At 35.1% G+C, this 16,843-nt stretch overlaps 1 protein-coding gene across 4 annotated transcripts in view; it reads right to left on the bottom strand.

Moving 5' to 3' along the window:
- The window catches only part of LOC115891191 (ankyrin repeat domain-containing protein SOWAHB), a 329,208-nt gene that overhangs the window by 116,822 nt on the left and 195,543 nt on the right, over positions 1–16,843 (bottom strand). For 3 of the 4 annotated variants that reach the window (XM_030911600.1, XM_030911598.1, XM_030911599.1), the window contains exon 1: positions 549–690. The exons of the other annotated variant lie outside the window; for it this stretch is intronic. In XM_030911600.1, coding sequence (XP_030767460.1) covers positions 549–672 — 124 coding nt within the window. In that variant the 5' untranslated portion in view covers positions 673–690. Of the gene's footprint in view, positions 1–548; positions 691–16,843 lie in introns of those variants that run through there. 4 annotated transcript variants of the gene reach the window in all.

The raw sequence follows: 16,843 nt of genomic DNA, 5'->3' as shown, positions 1-16,843 counted from the left end.
TTAACGAAGTACCTACATAGTTCTCATTAAAAATATCCTAATTCACAGATTTTCTAGATTATTAATAACATACCTGAATCAAACTACAAGCAATAAAACTATTAATAAGTATTCTGTAATAACTACACTCGATGATGATGTTATACCTAGGTATTGACACAATTCCAACTAATACAAAACAAAACCTGCTTCGCACAGCTTGAATATGCAAATAAGTTTGCCAAAAAAACGTCAACCACACAAAAAATTATTTATATTATTTATATCTACCTACTTGATTGAATGTGAGTCACAACAATACATGTGATATAGGTTATATTATTGTTAAGGAAAAAAAGGTTTATTAAGAATTCACCGCTCGTAACAGCTATTGTAGTACTTTACCGTTAAACCAAGACTCCTTTTACAAACATAAACACCTTAAAAACCAACCGAAAAGATTCCATAACAATCAAACAAGTAGTTGGTGTTATATCACATACGTAAACAAACACTTCAAAGCACGATAAAACGCAGTTAGTGAATATAACGGGCCAAAAAGCACATACCTTTCGTTGCGGGATCGGTGAGGTATTTTTTAAAATGCCTGACAACATCTTTGTTTTTTACTTTGCCACCGTTTTCGCGAAAAAACTGATGAATTTCCTCAATTGATAAACTTTTCGACGCCATGACGGTATTTGACTGCGGCTGGTCAGAGCGACAACGCTGGCGGACGAAAATACCTAGGAATTCCCTAGAGATCGCAGTGGGTGCCAACCGATTTTCGAGGTACGTCCCTCGATCGTGCCGGTTTTATGTAGGATCGACGGATGTACCAATGATAATTCATATTATTTTTAAGGATATTTGAAGAAATTTTTGAATTGTAACTTCGATATATTAATTTTTTGGTTTGTTCTGAATAGAAAGAATAGTTTTAAAGTAATCTATACTAATATATAAAATCCATAAGTGACTGACTCACTGATTAATCACGATCCTGCTCAAACCACTCAACGTAAGAAGCTCAATTTTGGCATACAGGTTGATTCTAGGGTGTAGAGCATGTGTAGAGATTCGATAAGAAGGTATTTTTCGAAATTCCAGTTCCAAGGGGGTGAAACCACCAGCCAATATTTTTTATTTAAAAAATGACCAAGTTTCCGAAAAACGCTTAAACACGTAGGTATATTTTATTTTTTACATATTTTAAGATTTTTTAAAAATGTATACAGGGTGTCTCGAAAAATCTGGTCGTTGATTAACTACGATCCTGCTTAAAGCGCTTGACGTAAAAAGCTGATTTTTGGAAAACGGATTGACTTTGGGGTGTAGAGGTTCGATAAGAAGGGATTTTTCGAAACTCGAATTTTAAGGGGGTGAAACCACCCCTCAAATATTAGAATATTTTTTATTTAAAAACCGGTGAGTTTTTCGGAAAAACTCTTAAACACGTATATTTTATTTTGTTGTTTTACATATTTTAAGATTTTTTAAAAAAAAATACAGAGTGTTTCATAAATTATGACCATTGACTAATCACGATTATGCTTAAACTGCTTGACGTAAAAAGCTTATTTTTGGCAAACGGATTTTTCGAAAGTCAAATTCCAACGAGATGAAACTACCCCTCAAATATTACCAAGTTATATAATAATGTCGCCATATTGTTTTTTCTCATGCTGACATAAATGTGAGAAAATTTTATCCAGTTTGTATGTTAATGGAAATTCTTGCTTTGCTTTATCATCACCATTACAAATGATTAATTCGACGCGAACGAAGTCGATGGATAATATACAGGGAGCTGCATACATAGTTAGATTTTAATAATTCAAATAAATCTCTTTTTTTTTGGTACTGTAGCTTCACTCTAACCCAATATCAGACTTCTTCAGCTAATTCATCTATGCCATCCACTTCTTCAGTGGCATAAAATAAATTTCTTGATAAAAATAAAGTTAAAAACGATAGGAATTTAAAAGAAAATGTGGTTTAAAAGCGATGATATATGTGGTACAGTTGAATATCCACCTTTTACAGCGAAAAACTTATTATTATCAAGATTGCGAGTTAATACGGAACGCGTATACGGTGGTGAAACGTCAAAAACGTTCCTTTTTTAATTAAAAGCTTATTTTTCGAGCCTTTAATCGAAATGAGTATCTCAAACAATCGTCCATGACACCTGCTATTAGTTATGGTCGGCGGGCTGCGGCTTGCTATACGCTCTTTTTTTACCTTTTTTCATCTTTTTCGCTAATAATCGCCAACAACGGAGAGATGCACTAAAATCTCTTTCTCGTGGGGTCATTGCAGGTTATTTGTTACGGCTAAAGAATGCTTCAATTTATTTTGAAAAATACTATTTCTCTTTTTTTATATTATTTTTCGGTCTCACGGTTTTGACAAAAGCCAGTATCTGAGACGGTTTTACAGAGACCTAGTTTGTTCAGCTTCTTCTATGACTATCTTCAAATTGATGGTTACTGACTTGAGTATTATACGTGGCCCAATAATATAACGGTATATACATATAGACCAAATTTAGTCAATGAACTTATACATATAAATTATACATCCAGTGCTCGCCATTTCACGTAATAATCTTTAATAATACAGTAATGCTTGTACAACACAACAATTTAATAATTTAGTCGACCGAATTTTGAAGCGAGCATTACTGTTTCGGCTTGTTGCAATTTAATCTCGATGCATTTTTTAAACTACACAATATTTTACATGTTGGGAGAGGCATTAATGGATACATATTTATGCGGACAAGCGTTGTTTACTGAAATATTCAAGCATTGAGCTCTAAAGTCGAAGGTTTGAATTAAATAGTTTGGTCTCTTTTGTCATTATATTGTTGTATTGGTTTTAAGATTTAATTGAGATAATAATATATTTTTAAAACTGTTAAAATTGCCTTACATCCATCAAAAATAGTAGTTTAACCGCAAGGGTAGATTAAATGATACTTTAACAGCGAGGATAGGTTAAACATTTTATTTCTTCTCGCACGTTTTTTAATTGCTTCCATTTTTGAAAATGTTTGTATTCCTTTTCTTTTTTTTTTATTTATTCGGGATCTAAATGGAAGTAGTTTGGATATGGCGTTTGTCGCCTCAGCCTGAATATCTGTTGGTAATTTACTTATTTCGTTTTGAGCCATTTCTGGCCCCAATTCAATCAGCAATCGACACGAAAGTGAATTAAAAAATATTGACTCAAAACTGACAACTAAAGAGACAGCTTTATTTATTTGTCAAATTACATAGAAACCAACGCCAACCCAGCACAATATTTTTTCTATTCGTAATAAATTCCTTGAAATAATAATTTCTGAATATTTTTTAAAACATAACTGGCTATATGAAAAAAAAATTGTTTCATACACGACGATAAAATTGCATTATCGTCTCATCTCTTCTCTTTTTTCTTTCTCAGCCTAGTTCCATCCAGTGTTGGATATAGGCCTCTTCTAGGTTTTTCCATGCTTCGCGATCTCTAGCCAATCTTATCCATTGTCTTCCCGCCACTGCCCTGACGTCATCGACCCATCTCTTTTTTGGTCGGCCCACACTTCTTGTTGTTCCCCTAGGTCTCCATAGGATTACTTTTTGGGGCCATCGGTCTGAATCCTGTCTTGCCACATGTCCTATCCATTGCCACTTCAGACTTGCCACTCTTTTAACGACATCTATTAATTTTGTTTTTTGACGTATGTGGGTATTCCGTATTTTTTTCTCTAATATTGACTCCCAACATGATTCTTTCCATGGCTCTTTGTGCTACTCGTATTTGTTCTGCTGTTTTTCGAGTAATTGACATAGTCTCTAAGCCATACGTAAGCACAGGTAGAATGCAGCTGTCGTAAGCTTTTTTCTTTAGGTTCATGGGCACCTTTTTATCCTTGAAAATATTGCTCATATTTCCAAATGCTACCCATGCCAAATGGATCCTGCGTTTGATCTCCGTATTTTGGTTTTCCTTGCCCAGCTTGATTTTATGACCTAAATATATATATAATGGTCTACGTTTTCAATAATAACGTTGTCAACGGTAATGTTATGGATATTGTTGCTCATTATCTTGGTCTTTTTCAAATTCATTTTAAAGCCAATTTTCTGGGATTGGTCATTTAGCTCATTTAGCAGGTGTTTAGTTCTTGAATGTCGGTGCTCAGCAAGACAATATCGTCTGCGAACCTCAGATGGCTAAGGTGTACCCCATCGATGTTTAGACCTCTATTTTCCCATTCTAATTTCTTGAAGACATTTTCCAGTGCCAGTGTAAATAACTTGGGAGAGATGGTATCTCCTTGTCTCACGCCCTTGCCGAGTAGTATTTTTTCTGTTTTGAGGTCATCATCTAATTTAACTTGGAAGGTTGCACTATCATAGATATTTTTAATAATGGAATAATATCTGGAATCAATTCTCGCGTCCTCCATTGCAGCTAGAAATGACCAGGTTTCGATGCTGTCAAAGGCTTTTTGGTAGTCTACAAAGGCCAAATGTAGAGGTATATTGTATTCTGTTGTTTTTTCAATGACTGTTTTAATTGTTTGTAGATGATCGATGGTACTAAAACCTTTTCGAAAGCCTGCCTGTTCTATTGGCTGATAGGAATCTAGTTTCGTAGACAGTCGGTTGTTGATAATCCTAGTGAAGAGCTTGTATAGATGCGAGAGAAGGCTTATTGGTCTATAATTCTCTATATTTGTAAAATCTCCTTTTTTGTATAATAGCACAACTTCTGCGTTTTTCCATGCGTCCGGGATTCTACCCTCCATCAGACATTTATTTAACAATACTTCCACGGCATCCACTAATGATTTTCCGCCCATCTTCAGCATTTCAGGTGTAATACGATCTTCTCCTGGGCTTTTGCCATTTTTTATTTGTTATCGTCTCATATCGTCTCAAATTAACTCACTCGTGATTTCATCGCTCGTGAATTAATCTTTTCGGACTTACCCCCTCCCATTTAATTTAAAATCTGCAAATTACATGGGAGAAAAAGTCAAAGTTTTCCCTAAAAAATTGCCTACGGTATCAACGGGTCTATACAAAAAATCTAGAATAAAATTACTGCACACGCTACAATAAAAAAATAAGACAACAGCCAACCAAGGGGACAACGACGCGTCGCAAAGAAACAGGAAAAAAACAGCGAAAACACCTCAAACATTCGCGCGGTGCCTACGTGGGAACAAAACGAATACCGTAAGGGCCCGTACACATAAATATGCGCGATCTAGCCTGTCAAATTAATGCGTATAACGATGAAAAATGCCGGACGGTAACAGACGGAAAGACTCACTGAGTTTGATATTATAAGTATGAAAAAATATAAATACGTACACTTTCAGAGAAACAGAGAACCGTAGAGGTACCCTAATAGTTTTTTTTTATAAATATTGCGGTAGTTTTTAGTCAATTATTGTAACACTAGCGTGTACCCGCGACTTCGTTCGCCTGTTAAGCAGAATCGTGATTAAGGAACAACCTGTATGGTTTTTAAAAAAAAATCAAAATATGTAAAAAAAACAAAATAAATTATGCGTTTTCAAGCGTTTTCCCGAAAGACTAACCGTTTTTTAAATAACAAATTTTGTAATATTTGAGGGCGTTTTCACCCTCTTGGAATTTGAGATTCGAGAAACCCCTCCTTATCGAACCTCTACACTCCACAGTCAATCCGTTTGCCAAAAATCAGCTTTAAACTCGTGAATCGTGATTACTTAATGGTCATATTTTATGAAACATCCTCTGTATAAATTTTTAAAAAATCTTAAAATATGTAAAACAACAAAATAAAATAAACGTGTTTAAGAGTTTTTCCGAAAAACTCACCGGTTTTTAAATAAAAAATATTCTAATATTTGAGGGGTGGTTTCACCCCCTTAGAATTCCAGTTTCGAAAAATCCCTTCTTATCGAACCTCTGCACCCTAAAGTCAATCTGTTTTCCAAAAATCAGCTTTTTACGTCAAGCGCTTTAAGGAGGATCGTGATTAATCAATGACCAGATTTTTCGAAACACCCTGTATACATTTTTAAAAAATCTTAAAATATGTAAAAAAAACAAAATAAAATATACGTGTTTGAGCGTTTTTTCGGGAACTTGACCGTTTTTTAAATAAAGAATATTGTAATATTTGAGGGGTGGTTTCACCCTCTTGGAACTGGAATTTCGAAAAATCCCTTGTTATGTATGTATGTATGTAATTGTCTTTATTTCCCACAAAAATAAATACAAGAGCAAGTAATTATATAATAAAGACAATGATATGTACATAACAGAATAATACAAATTCAGTGGAAAATGGAGCGAAATTCAGAACATAAATCATTATGTTCTGTTCTTCCACTTAACTCCAGAAAGAAAAAAAATGATACAAGAAATTTACAACAAAATAAATAAATGTTAAATAAAAAGAAAACGCAAACAATCGAGAAATTATAATTAAACGACTATAATATAACAATACAAATACACTCATTTATACATCTTTGCACTGCTCTTCGAAAAGCCATAAACGAGCCCTGGTCTTGAACGAAATACTCGTGAAACTCCTTAAGTGAGTTCTAATCTACCTGAGCATAGATCTTTGAGACCGAATAACTGAAAGATGTTTCGTAGAGGGAGGTTTTGTGGTAACGAACTGATATATTAGTTTTATGACGGATATTAATACTATGAGCCTCTTGTCTCAACTGAATTTTATTGAAAAGATATACTGGTTTATGCGATATTAATATATTGTGATATAATATAATATTATTCAAAAGAAATCTATTTTTCATATTTAACCAATGTAGTGTTTTAAAAGTATGTGCTACATGATCATATTTTCGCAAACCAAATATATATCTTAAACAATAATTTTGTACTTTCTGTATTCTGTATATATCATCCATACTTAACGACTGTGAGAAAACGACGGAACAAAACTAAGGTATTGCATAGATTGGCTTTTACCTTACTATTTAAAAAAGTTATCGAACCTCTACACCCTAGAATCAACCTGTATGCCAAAATTGAGCTTCTTACTTGAGTGGTTTGAGCAGGATCGTGATTAATCAGTGAGTCAGTCACTTAAGGATTTTAACTATTCGTATTGATTAAGAATTATTAGAATATAATAATTTTTTCAGATTCTTTAGGCATTCTTTGACTAACTTCTAATTGATAGTTAGAGAATTGATCGTTCTTGAAGCTGCTTGACTATCAGATAAGATGTATATTTCTTGTTTCCTATAGTGCCTATCTAAGATAAGTTGTACGCATCTTTCGATAGCGTATATTGCTGTCTAAGGGATGCTGGGATAACACTCCTATCCCTCTTCCTGCTTTGGTTTTGTAAGCATCGGTATACCACGTTGTGATAGAGGTGTGTAGTTCGTGAACGAACTAGTTCCAATGAACTATTCCGACCCCGGAATGAAAGGAACTAGTTCCTGGTTTCTCAAAGGACTAGTTCTTCAGGACCTATTCCGGGATCGAGACTGTGTCCGATATAGAATAATATGCGATGGCGACGGATCGGCTAGCGCGCGTAGCCCGATGGTAGGCAGGAGTGGGGAGTGCCAGACGTACATTATCGGATCCGGACCTAGAGGAACTAAACTAAATAAAAGACTAGCTTACGTACGAACAGATCGGGCCAGTGCGATCGATGCTAGGCAGGAGTGGGGAGTGCCAGCCTTATGCCGTATGTTATCGCATCCGGACCTAAAGGAACTTGAGGAACTAAATAAAAGACTAGTTTACGTATGGATCAGCCAGCGCGATTGATGCTAGGCAGGCGTGGAGAGTGCCTGCCGTATGTTATAGGATCCGGACCTAGAGGAACTATTAAAAGACTAGTTCACGGGAATCTATTCAGTAGGTAGATCCGAGATATAATACAAGGCGACGGCGATGGATTCGGCCTTGTCTATTGCTGCAGCCGGCGCGTAATTATCACAGAAAATTGTCGTGAATACTGTTCTTGATTTTTAGTTTGTTTTTTAAATATTTTATGGGAATGTTTCACGTTAGGTCCCTAAAATTAAGAAATATCTTATAAAACGAAGTAGATATTCTGAATTTTTAGACAAAAACAAAAAGCTGAAGTGAGGAAAAATGCAATTTTTCGTAAAATTTTTGTAATATTTGCTCCAATTGATTTGTGATATAGTTTTTTAAATTCTGATTAGAGTTTTTTTTTAATTTTTTTATCTGCTATAAAACTTACATATATGTTTTTAACATACACAATTACACGTCTCGTTATATCTCCGTACATTATAAAAATTATACAGATCATACTGTGAATAGTTCTGCCTGACAACGAAACACATTAGCAAGCAAGGGGGATGTCAATGTTAGTCGGGAACTATTGTGAACTAAAGACCTAGTTCAAGGAACAATTCCTCTGGAGGAACTAGAACTAAGGAACTAGTTCCTTCCAAGGAACTAGAATTCCCACCTCTACGTTGTGATATGGTCTTTTCTACTGGGAATTCCATCCACAACAACCCCTCTAGATTAATTTATTTCTTTGGAATTATACTTAGCTTCTAAAATGACTCACGAAACGCACAAAGAAACCTGTAAAAGATGAGGCGGGGTAAAGGACGAGGCCAAGACAATTAAGTACTTAACCGAGACATACAATTCGACTTAAAACCTAACCTAATTATGCATTACATTAAACTGTTAATTGTTTTCGAAGGGGCGTAGACCTGCGTGGCGAGCGGAAGGCCTATATGTTTTCCTTGTCCATTTTCTTAAATTGCGGAAAATAAACGGAAAAAACGCTGACGACGGACAGCCGTACCGACAAGTAGAAAATCTAATTGATCCTTAATGTAAATGTCGTGTCGCTGACGACGTTTAATAGCAATTTGGTGCGGAACTACGTAGTTATTCTGTGGTAGTTGGAATTTGTTATGCACTTCGAGCGTTTTCCCCATGATACTCTGCCAATTCAACAAATTTACTAGAGAAAAATCGACGATACGCTTATTTAGGCCCTTCAGAATTCTTAGTCTGGAGTCTTTGAATAAAATGATTATGTAAATCTAACTATTTTCTAAAATTATTAGAAAAAATAGCCATCAATCCGATAGTCAAACAGCATTAAAAGCGATCAACCAGCAGAACTGGAAAGTTTGTGGAGAGACTCTAGGGAGAAATATATATTTGCTTCTAGACAACATTTTGAAAATTTTTGCGGGTCAATTTTGGTACTGTCTCAAAGTTTCTCAAAAAACGAAATAAGTAAATTATCAACAGATATTCAGGCCGAGGCGATAAACGCCATATCCAAACTACTTCCATTTAAATCCCGAATAACTTATGAAAAGGAATACAAAAATTTTTAAACATGGAAGCAATGAAAAAACGTGCGAGAAGAAATAAAGTTTTTAATCTATCCTCGCTGTTAAAGTATTATTTAATCTTCCCTTGTGGTTTAGAATTTTAGAATTTAGAATGAGTGGGAGGGGGGTTAATCACTTCGACCTTACAGATCCATTGTGTCCCCCTTTCTTGAATCATAACTCATCATACAGTCCCAGGGCTTTGACAAAAGCCAGTATCTGGGACGGTTTTATAGAGGGTAGTTCTCCATCTCCAATATCAGTCGTACCAAAATTCATGGCACGAATGGTTGTCATCTCGGCGCACTCAGTGATGAGGTGTACTGGTGTTTCCCCATCTTCCCCACAGAATCTGCATTCGCCGTTTCTTCTTAGTTTCAATCTACTGAGGTGTTCGTTGAGGAGACAGTGTCCTGTTAAAAACCCCGTGACAATCCGAAGATTGTTCTTACTCAGACCCAGGAAGATCTGTGATTTTTCTTCATCATAAGCCCTCAGAAACTTCTTCGAGTGTCTTAGACCATTGGAAAATTTCCATTCCAGGTTGCGGATGGAATCTTCCAAGTTCTTGAGTTCCGCCTTGAGTTGGTTACCACTTGGAAAGCAGAACGGTTCTGGTTCAGTTAGTGGAGTGTTCGCTGCTTTCCTAGCTAGATTATTTGCTTTTTCATTGCCTTCTATCCCTTGGTGAGCAGGCACCCAGTGTAGGAGGACTTTGTTTTCTTTGCCTAATTTATTCAGCTTCTCTATGCATTCTTTGACCAATTTCGAATTGATTGATACTGAGTTGATCGCCTTTAACGCTGTTTGACTATCAGATAAGATGGCTATTTCTTGTTTCCGATAGTTCCTATCTAAGATAAGTTGTACGCATCTCTCGATAGCGTAGATTTCTGCCTGTAGGATACTAGGGTAAGTGCCCATTGGTTCGGAGTAATTCCCTTGTGGTTAAAGTACTATTTTATCTACTATTTTTGATAGATATAAGGCAATTTTAACAGTTGCTATGAAAAAAAATATTAAAGGCACCTTTCTAAAAAAGTTTATTTCCTATTAGTAGTACCACTATATCACCCCTCAACTTACTTATATTATTATGCACGAAGGAAATACCGTTCAAGTGTCAAATCACCTGCTACTTGAAGACGTTTAAGATAATAACGTGCACCTGCTCCGTTCTGTCCGAACGAATGAACCATTTTAATTACTTTCTACATTGGGAGGTGTTTATATATCTCCGTCAGTACGATCTTGGGTTCTTTTTGTACCTCGAGCACGCGATCGACAAATAAAATATTCCGAATGATTAAAAACGAATCAAGGGGGGTCTAATTAATAACCACTTTAAATTTGTGTCGCTAAAAAAAGATTATAAAGTAATATGATGGTATTGCAAACATGAGATAAGGTTTGAACTTTTTTCAAACAATACACAAACTTTGTTTCTTTTTTTAACGAAGTTTGGATAAGCTTAGGAAGTAGATTGTATAAGGCGATAACAATTAAATTTTTACTTACTTGATCGAGGGCGCGATTTTTAAATTCATTGTTGCCAACCATGGACATATTCGGCGCCGGGCTGACTAACTGGAATTTAAATTTCCAACTGGGGATTCAGGTGGTAGCTCTGCTGTAAAAAATGTCCAGTTGCCACATTTATTTATTTCCTGACGTTTTTGGTTTAAATGAATTGTTTTGTGATACTTTCAGCTTCAGATTTTTTACAAGCAGACCTTGCAGTCGAACATTGTTCTTTTTAGAACCTCTTTAAGTGCGAAGTGTACCAGATAGCTTAATAATAGTTGCAAAACAACTAAACGCAACCTTATTAGAATATTTTGAACGGGAAAGAGGTAGTAATCCCAACTAGGAAATATAGTTTCCAGTCCTTTTTAAAATGTCACTTCCCCTAAAGTATAGTTCCTAGGCCCACTCTGCCACTTAAAATGTTACTCTATAAGGAATAGTCACTTTGAAGTAGTCAGTGCCTACCTACCATAAAAGTGGAAAATTAACACCCCGATTGCAAGTCGCAAACATGCAATTTAAAGAAGTGGCTGCAACTACCCGAGTCTTCGAATATGAGACCATAAAAGACCAAGAACTTTATAGTAACTAAGTGCTATCATAATGCCTCCATTAAGTTTTTGTTACTTTATAGTAACAATTTAAGTTACGGAGTAGTCGCGGCCACGACACCTAGTTACTTCTAATTTATAGTAGCATTGAAAGTAGCAAAATGGTTACTGCTACCTTCCTAGGTTACTATAAAGTAGCCGTCGCTCATCCATTGCCACTAAAAAGTCACGGGGGTCAAAAACGGCTACTTTATAGTGACCGTAACTTAATATACCCTAATATGTGTGCTGCTCTGTTTTAGTGTTTTCTATTACTTGCTTTTAAGCTTTATTAAAATTTTGTAAAATCCCTAAGGTGAATAAAAAGAAATTTAGATATTCTAGTACTTTCTACCGAAGAATTAAACAAAAGGAATCACTGCGAGTCGATGCATCAACATCAGAAACAAAAACTACATCTTTCTATAATCCTACTGATGAACATCATAAATCAGATAGTGACTGAGACATTTTTGAAGCTGTTTCTGTAGATGAGTGTTAGTTCATGTGAAACTGAATGTCAGAGGAGAATTAATTTGAAAACCAACAATATCAAACAAGAGCTAAAAAAGTGAGCGTTAAAATACTCTATACCTCATGTAGCTCTGAATAATATAGAAACACTAATAATAGAAAATGCACAATAAGTAAAAAATAACTTCAAAAAACAAGGCGGAACGTTATAGTGGCACCGATGGAATGTATAGTTGCCACCACCGCGATCAGTGTAGCAACGCTCCAATTAAGTGGCGCAGGGAACTTTCCTGGAAAAATCACTTTATCGTTCCAAAGAATCGTTGACCATGTAGTTCCAAAAAAGTTATTGTTTCTATAAAGTCGCCTTTGGATAGCTACAATTGTCACTTTATCAATCCGAAGATTTTAAAGGTCCAAACGGGTACCCAAGTAGCGTTTTCACGACTTGCGACCACATGTTTACTAAACACAACGTTGGATTAGTTACAAAAAATAGTTAGCTCCCTACCTTGGGTATTAAAATAAATTTAAACGTTTTTATAACGTTGTGCCGACGTTGGACTAGTACTACAGCAAAGTAGAAGCTTCTGCGACGTCGAATAAACGTTGTCTTGTAACCTTTTTTGCTTAAGTGATCTTTAGGTGATTCGGACAACGTAGTTACAACGTTGGACAATATAGAGTTTTCCGACGTCAGTTTCAGGACCTATTCCAACGTTATGCAAACGTCGTCTGTTTTACTAATTCCAACGTTGTTTAGATTTCCTTATTCTTACGTTGGTAGGACGTCGAGTCACTACTTTTTTGCAACTGTATTGAACCATAACCTTAAATCTTAAATTTTCACTTCATTGTTCTGTTCAGTCAGACAGTTCAGTGCTGTTTTTGTTTTTATAAAAAAAACTTAATTAAAATGAGACATAAGAAAGATACATATAAAACTAAATTTAAATATACATCGACATATATTACCGATAGTTTATCCACTCCCTCGTTTATTTAGATTATAGAGGGCGGCACAAGATAGACTCTAGGATGACTAAATTAGGCAATCTTGCGACTAGTATACTACCTGTTAAGGCCGAACTGCGACTTTATTAGTCCAGTATGCGACTACTCGAACTACTCCATCTCAATCTCCAAAACAACAAAGTGAAAGCCGCCATGTTGTTAAATAAGGAAAATAAATAGCAATTCCTGCTTTTTGAAAACTTGAAATATTTGACCCTAAAAAACACGCGGAAACAATTTTTTCGACTGCGAATAAATTATTCTCATTTTACTAAAAAAAAAAATGAAGAACATTTTTAAAACTTCTTTAATTTTAAGGCCCATTAGTATTTTCAAAGTAGAAACAATACAATTATCAATAAAGTTGTTTGCGTTTAACTTTTTTGCCTTGGGTAACGAGTTACAGAGTCGGTTAAAGTGTTTCAATAATTATGATCTTCAAACATCCTCAACACATAAAAACTTTTGTTTTGTTTTCCTTCACTGCCATCTGACATATGTCTCTAACTAAATCATAAAAATAATATTTTTACTATAATTATCCCAATTTAGGATAAAACGCGACTTAGACGCCATATTAGTTTTGTAGTTCTGTGAATTAGGATTTTAAACAACGTTGCAGTTTGTACTAAATTAGGCTTCTAGCCAACGTCGGTATCTAACGTCGTTTCGACCCAAAAATTATTCTCCAAACTAGTACAGACTAGGGTTGGCAAGAGGTTGTGACGACGTTGCGCCCCGACGTTTGGTCGCGTGACACAACGTTGTCCCGACGTCCAAATGCTGCTTGGGTAGGGTTGGCCTCATATGTTATTGTTCCCGGTACTTTATGGAAGCATATGGAACTATAAAGTTTTTTTCGGATTAAACGGCCATATTCTGACGGTGGACCAATATTTTAAAGTTTGACCCCGGTTTCAAGCAAATTATTATTATTTTTTAATTACAAACATGAGTTTCTATTGCAAATAATATAATAATTTGAAATATTTTGAGAGGCGCTCGAAAATTTTGTTATATAAACCCACTATTTTGTTCAGTAAAGTTGATTGCGTTCTGGAATTTACCTAAAAAAGGCGTTAAAACCGCACGGTAAATATCAAATAACGAAAAAATAATAATGGCTTCCATGATTATTTTCCATTATGACATTTATTTTTATGAAATGTGATTTTGCATGAAGAGGTCGCTGCGAATAAAGTTCAACAGATAAGTCGCATTCACCAGTAGGCTACTTTATCATAGTAACTCTTTTAGTGGTAAAAACTACCCAAGACACTACCCGGCTACTCAAAATCTTTCCCCATTTTGGTCGCAGTTACTTAACAGCTACGAATACCGCTACTTAACAGCTACGTCACCGCCCGCTTTGTAGTGGCTTTGATAGTAACAGTCATGTCCTTTAACTGTTGTTAAGGAGGTGAGTTTTGTCGAGCTAAATCAACAAAACTCAAAAGGCAACACTTATGTCCCCCTTTCTTAAGTTATAACTCATCATACAGTCTCGGGGCTTTGAAAATAGCCAGTCTCTGAGACGGTTTTACAGATGTTTGGTTAGGAACTTATCCTTGTTCCTCCATCTCCCATATCAGTCGTACCAAATAGCACAAATTCGAGGAGAGACTATTTGAAAAAAAAACTTAAGAAGAAAAAAGTAAACAATGAATTTCTTTTCAAATTAACAAACTTAACTAATACAATTATTATGATATCAAATTTACACTTAATAGAAAGAATGTTTTCTATATCCTATCTCTCATCATTCACTCCTTTTTTATCTAATCTTAATTTTCCAGTCCACGAAACGACACCATAATCTTGTTAAATACTCTATCCTCGTTCCACCATCGACAATATACAACGCGTTATCGCCATAACAAGGCTCTCGAAGGCAAAAAGGCTCTAAAGAGAAATATATATTTATAATACACCAATTAGGACCAGTTAAATGACACGAAAAACCTCATACGAAAAAAAAAACTAGTTAGAAATAAAGTTGAAGAACCAGAATAAAAAATGGTGTGTGTGTGGCTTAGGAATGACCTTTGGCATGAGAAACTAGATTCTAAGACGAGTATGTAAAAGAAATGGGTACTTCAACAGGATAATTGTTTAAGTTTGAAGTAAAATGGTTGTTTTCCTTAGTGTCTGTACAAAATGTATGTTAAAATCTTTATCTAAAAACTATATAATAAATATAGTTTTTTTTTGTTTCGTTTCTTTGACCTGAATACTATATATATTTTTTTTATTCTTGGCTTTAGGTCGTTGGGGTTGCAAAGATGTTACTAGATTTTGATCATTATTTTATTTTATGACGACGTTTCGACAGTATATGTCTTTTTCAAGCCTCTTTAAGTACACAAAAAACAGTCAGTTAAAATCAATAAGACAAAATGTCAAAATATAAGGTCTTACCTTGAACGTAGTCTATCTAAACCCAAAAAAAAAAATAAAATATTACTGTAAATAAAAAAAAGTTATAACAAGTGTTCAAAAAGACCACATTCTTGTGCTAGACAGAAGCCTAGGTGGTCGTAAAATCCCCGTCTGGCATTGGCTAACATATTAGAGCTAATAGTTTGGAAATCCTCTCGTATTTTTACTTGAAGCCCATCCAGATTATTAGCCCTATTATGACCATACACTTTGGATTTTACATAACCCCATAAAAAGAAATCATTGGGAGAAAGATCTGGTGATCTAGCGGGCCACAAAATAGTTCCATATCCACTAATTAAACGGTTGGGAAAAGTATTGTTCAAATATTCTTGAACAATACGGTCATTGTTGGCAGGGCAACCATCTTGTTGAAACCAGACATTGTGGAACCTTTCTCCCAATAACTCACGAATTCTAGGGATAATCTGCTGCTGTAACAAGTCCAAATACTTTGCAACAGTTAAATTACCCTCCATAAAAATGCACCAATCATATGCTCCCCTACAAAACTACCCCAAACATTTAACTTTTGAGGATATTGCGTGCGTACCTCAAAATATCTGTGCAAATTTTCCCGAGACCAAAATATCGTACTTGTGTAGGGTTATGTTGACTCAATAAAGGAAAACTTGATTCGTCAGTGAAAACTATACGCCGAATAAAGTTTTCATTTAAATATGACTTTTTCCATTACCAATTGACAAAACGCCATACGCCGAAATTGGTCTTCATGGAAAATTTCTTGAGTTTTGCGCGCTTTATACGATCGGTATCCATTCTTTTTAAGGACTCTTTTAACCGTGCTAGGTGAAGAATCTGTTACCTCAGCAATTTGATTACTTGAAAACGTGGGATTTTGATCCGCGGTAGCACAAACGAACACTTGCTTTAACTCCTGTTCTTCATTAATTAACATATCAGGCTTTTTGTGTTTCAAAATTATTAATAACTCTTGATATAGTAGGTAAAGATGGAATTGGCCTGTTTTTGGAAATACCATTTTACAATTTGAATTTTCTCACGAACTTCGTAAACATCCATTATTTTACTTAAAAAATAAATTTTACACGAGAACTGTCGCGAGAATCTATGTATTCGTTTTGGCTATTAAAACACGAATAAATACAAATTCTGAAACATTCTTTGTATACATAGATATAAAATGACAACTTTGTTGTGTTTGATAAACTATAACAGGAAACAACCCTAACTCTACATATTTCACTTTAACGTATTTTTAAAAATTATTGCCACAAAGCTGCTTAAGAAGGAAAACATCAATTCCCCTTAATACTTAAAAAAGTAACAACAAGCCGTTCCTTGCCTGCATGGCTTTGTGGTTTAATTAAAATAAAAAAATAATCCGCCGTAATATTTTATTTTGCACACCCACCTTCATAATTTTATGCACAAACCAGGTGTATCGCCAGCAAAGCGT

The sequence above is a fragment of the Sitophilus oryzae genome, unplaced genomic scaffold (genome assembly GCF_002938485.1).
Source record: "Sitophilus oryzae breed Bouriz unplaced genomic scaffold, Soryzae_2.0 scaffold_979_pilon_pilon, whole genome shotgun sequence".
NCBI lineage: Eukaryota > Metazoa > Arthropoda > Insecta > Coleoptera > Curculionidae > Sitophilus > Sitophilus oryzae.
This window is presented reverse-complemented; position numbering and strand designations above follow the sequence as displayed.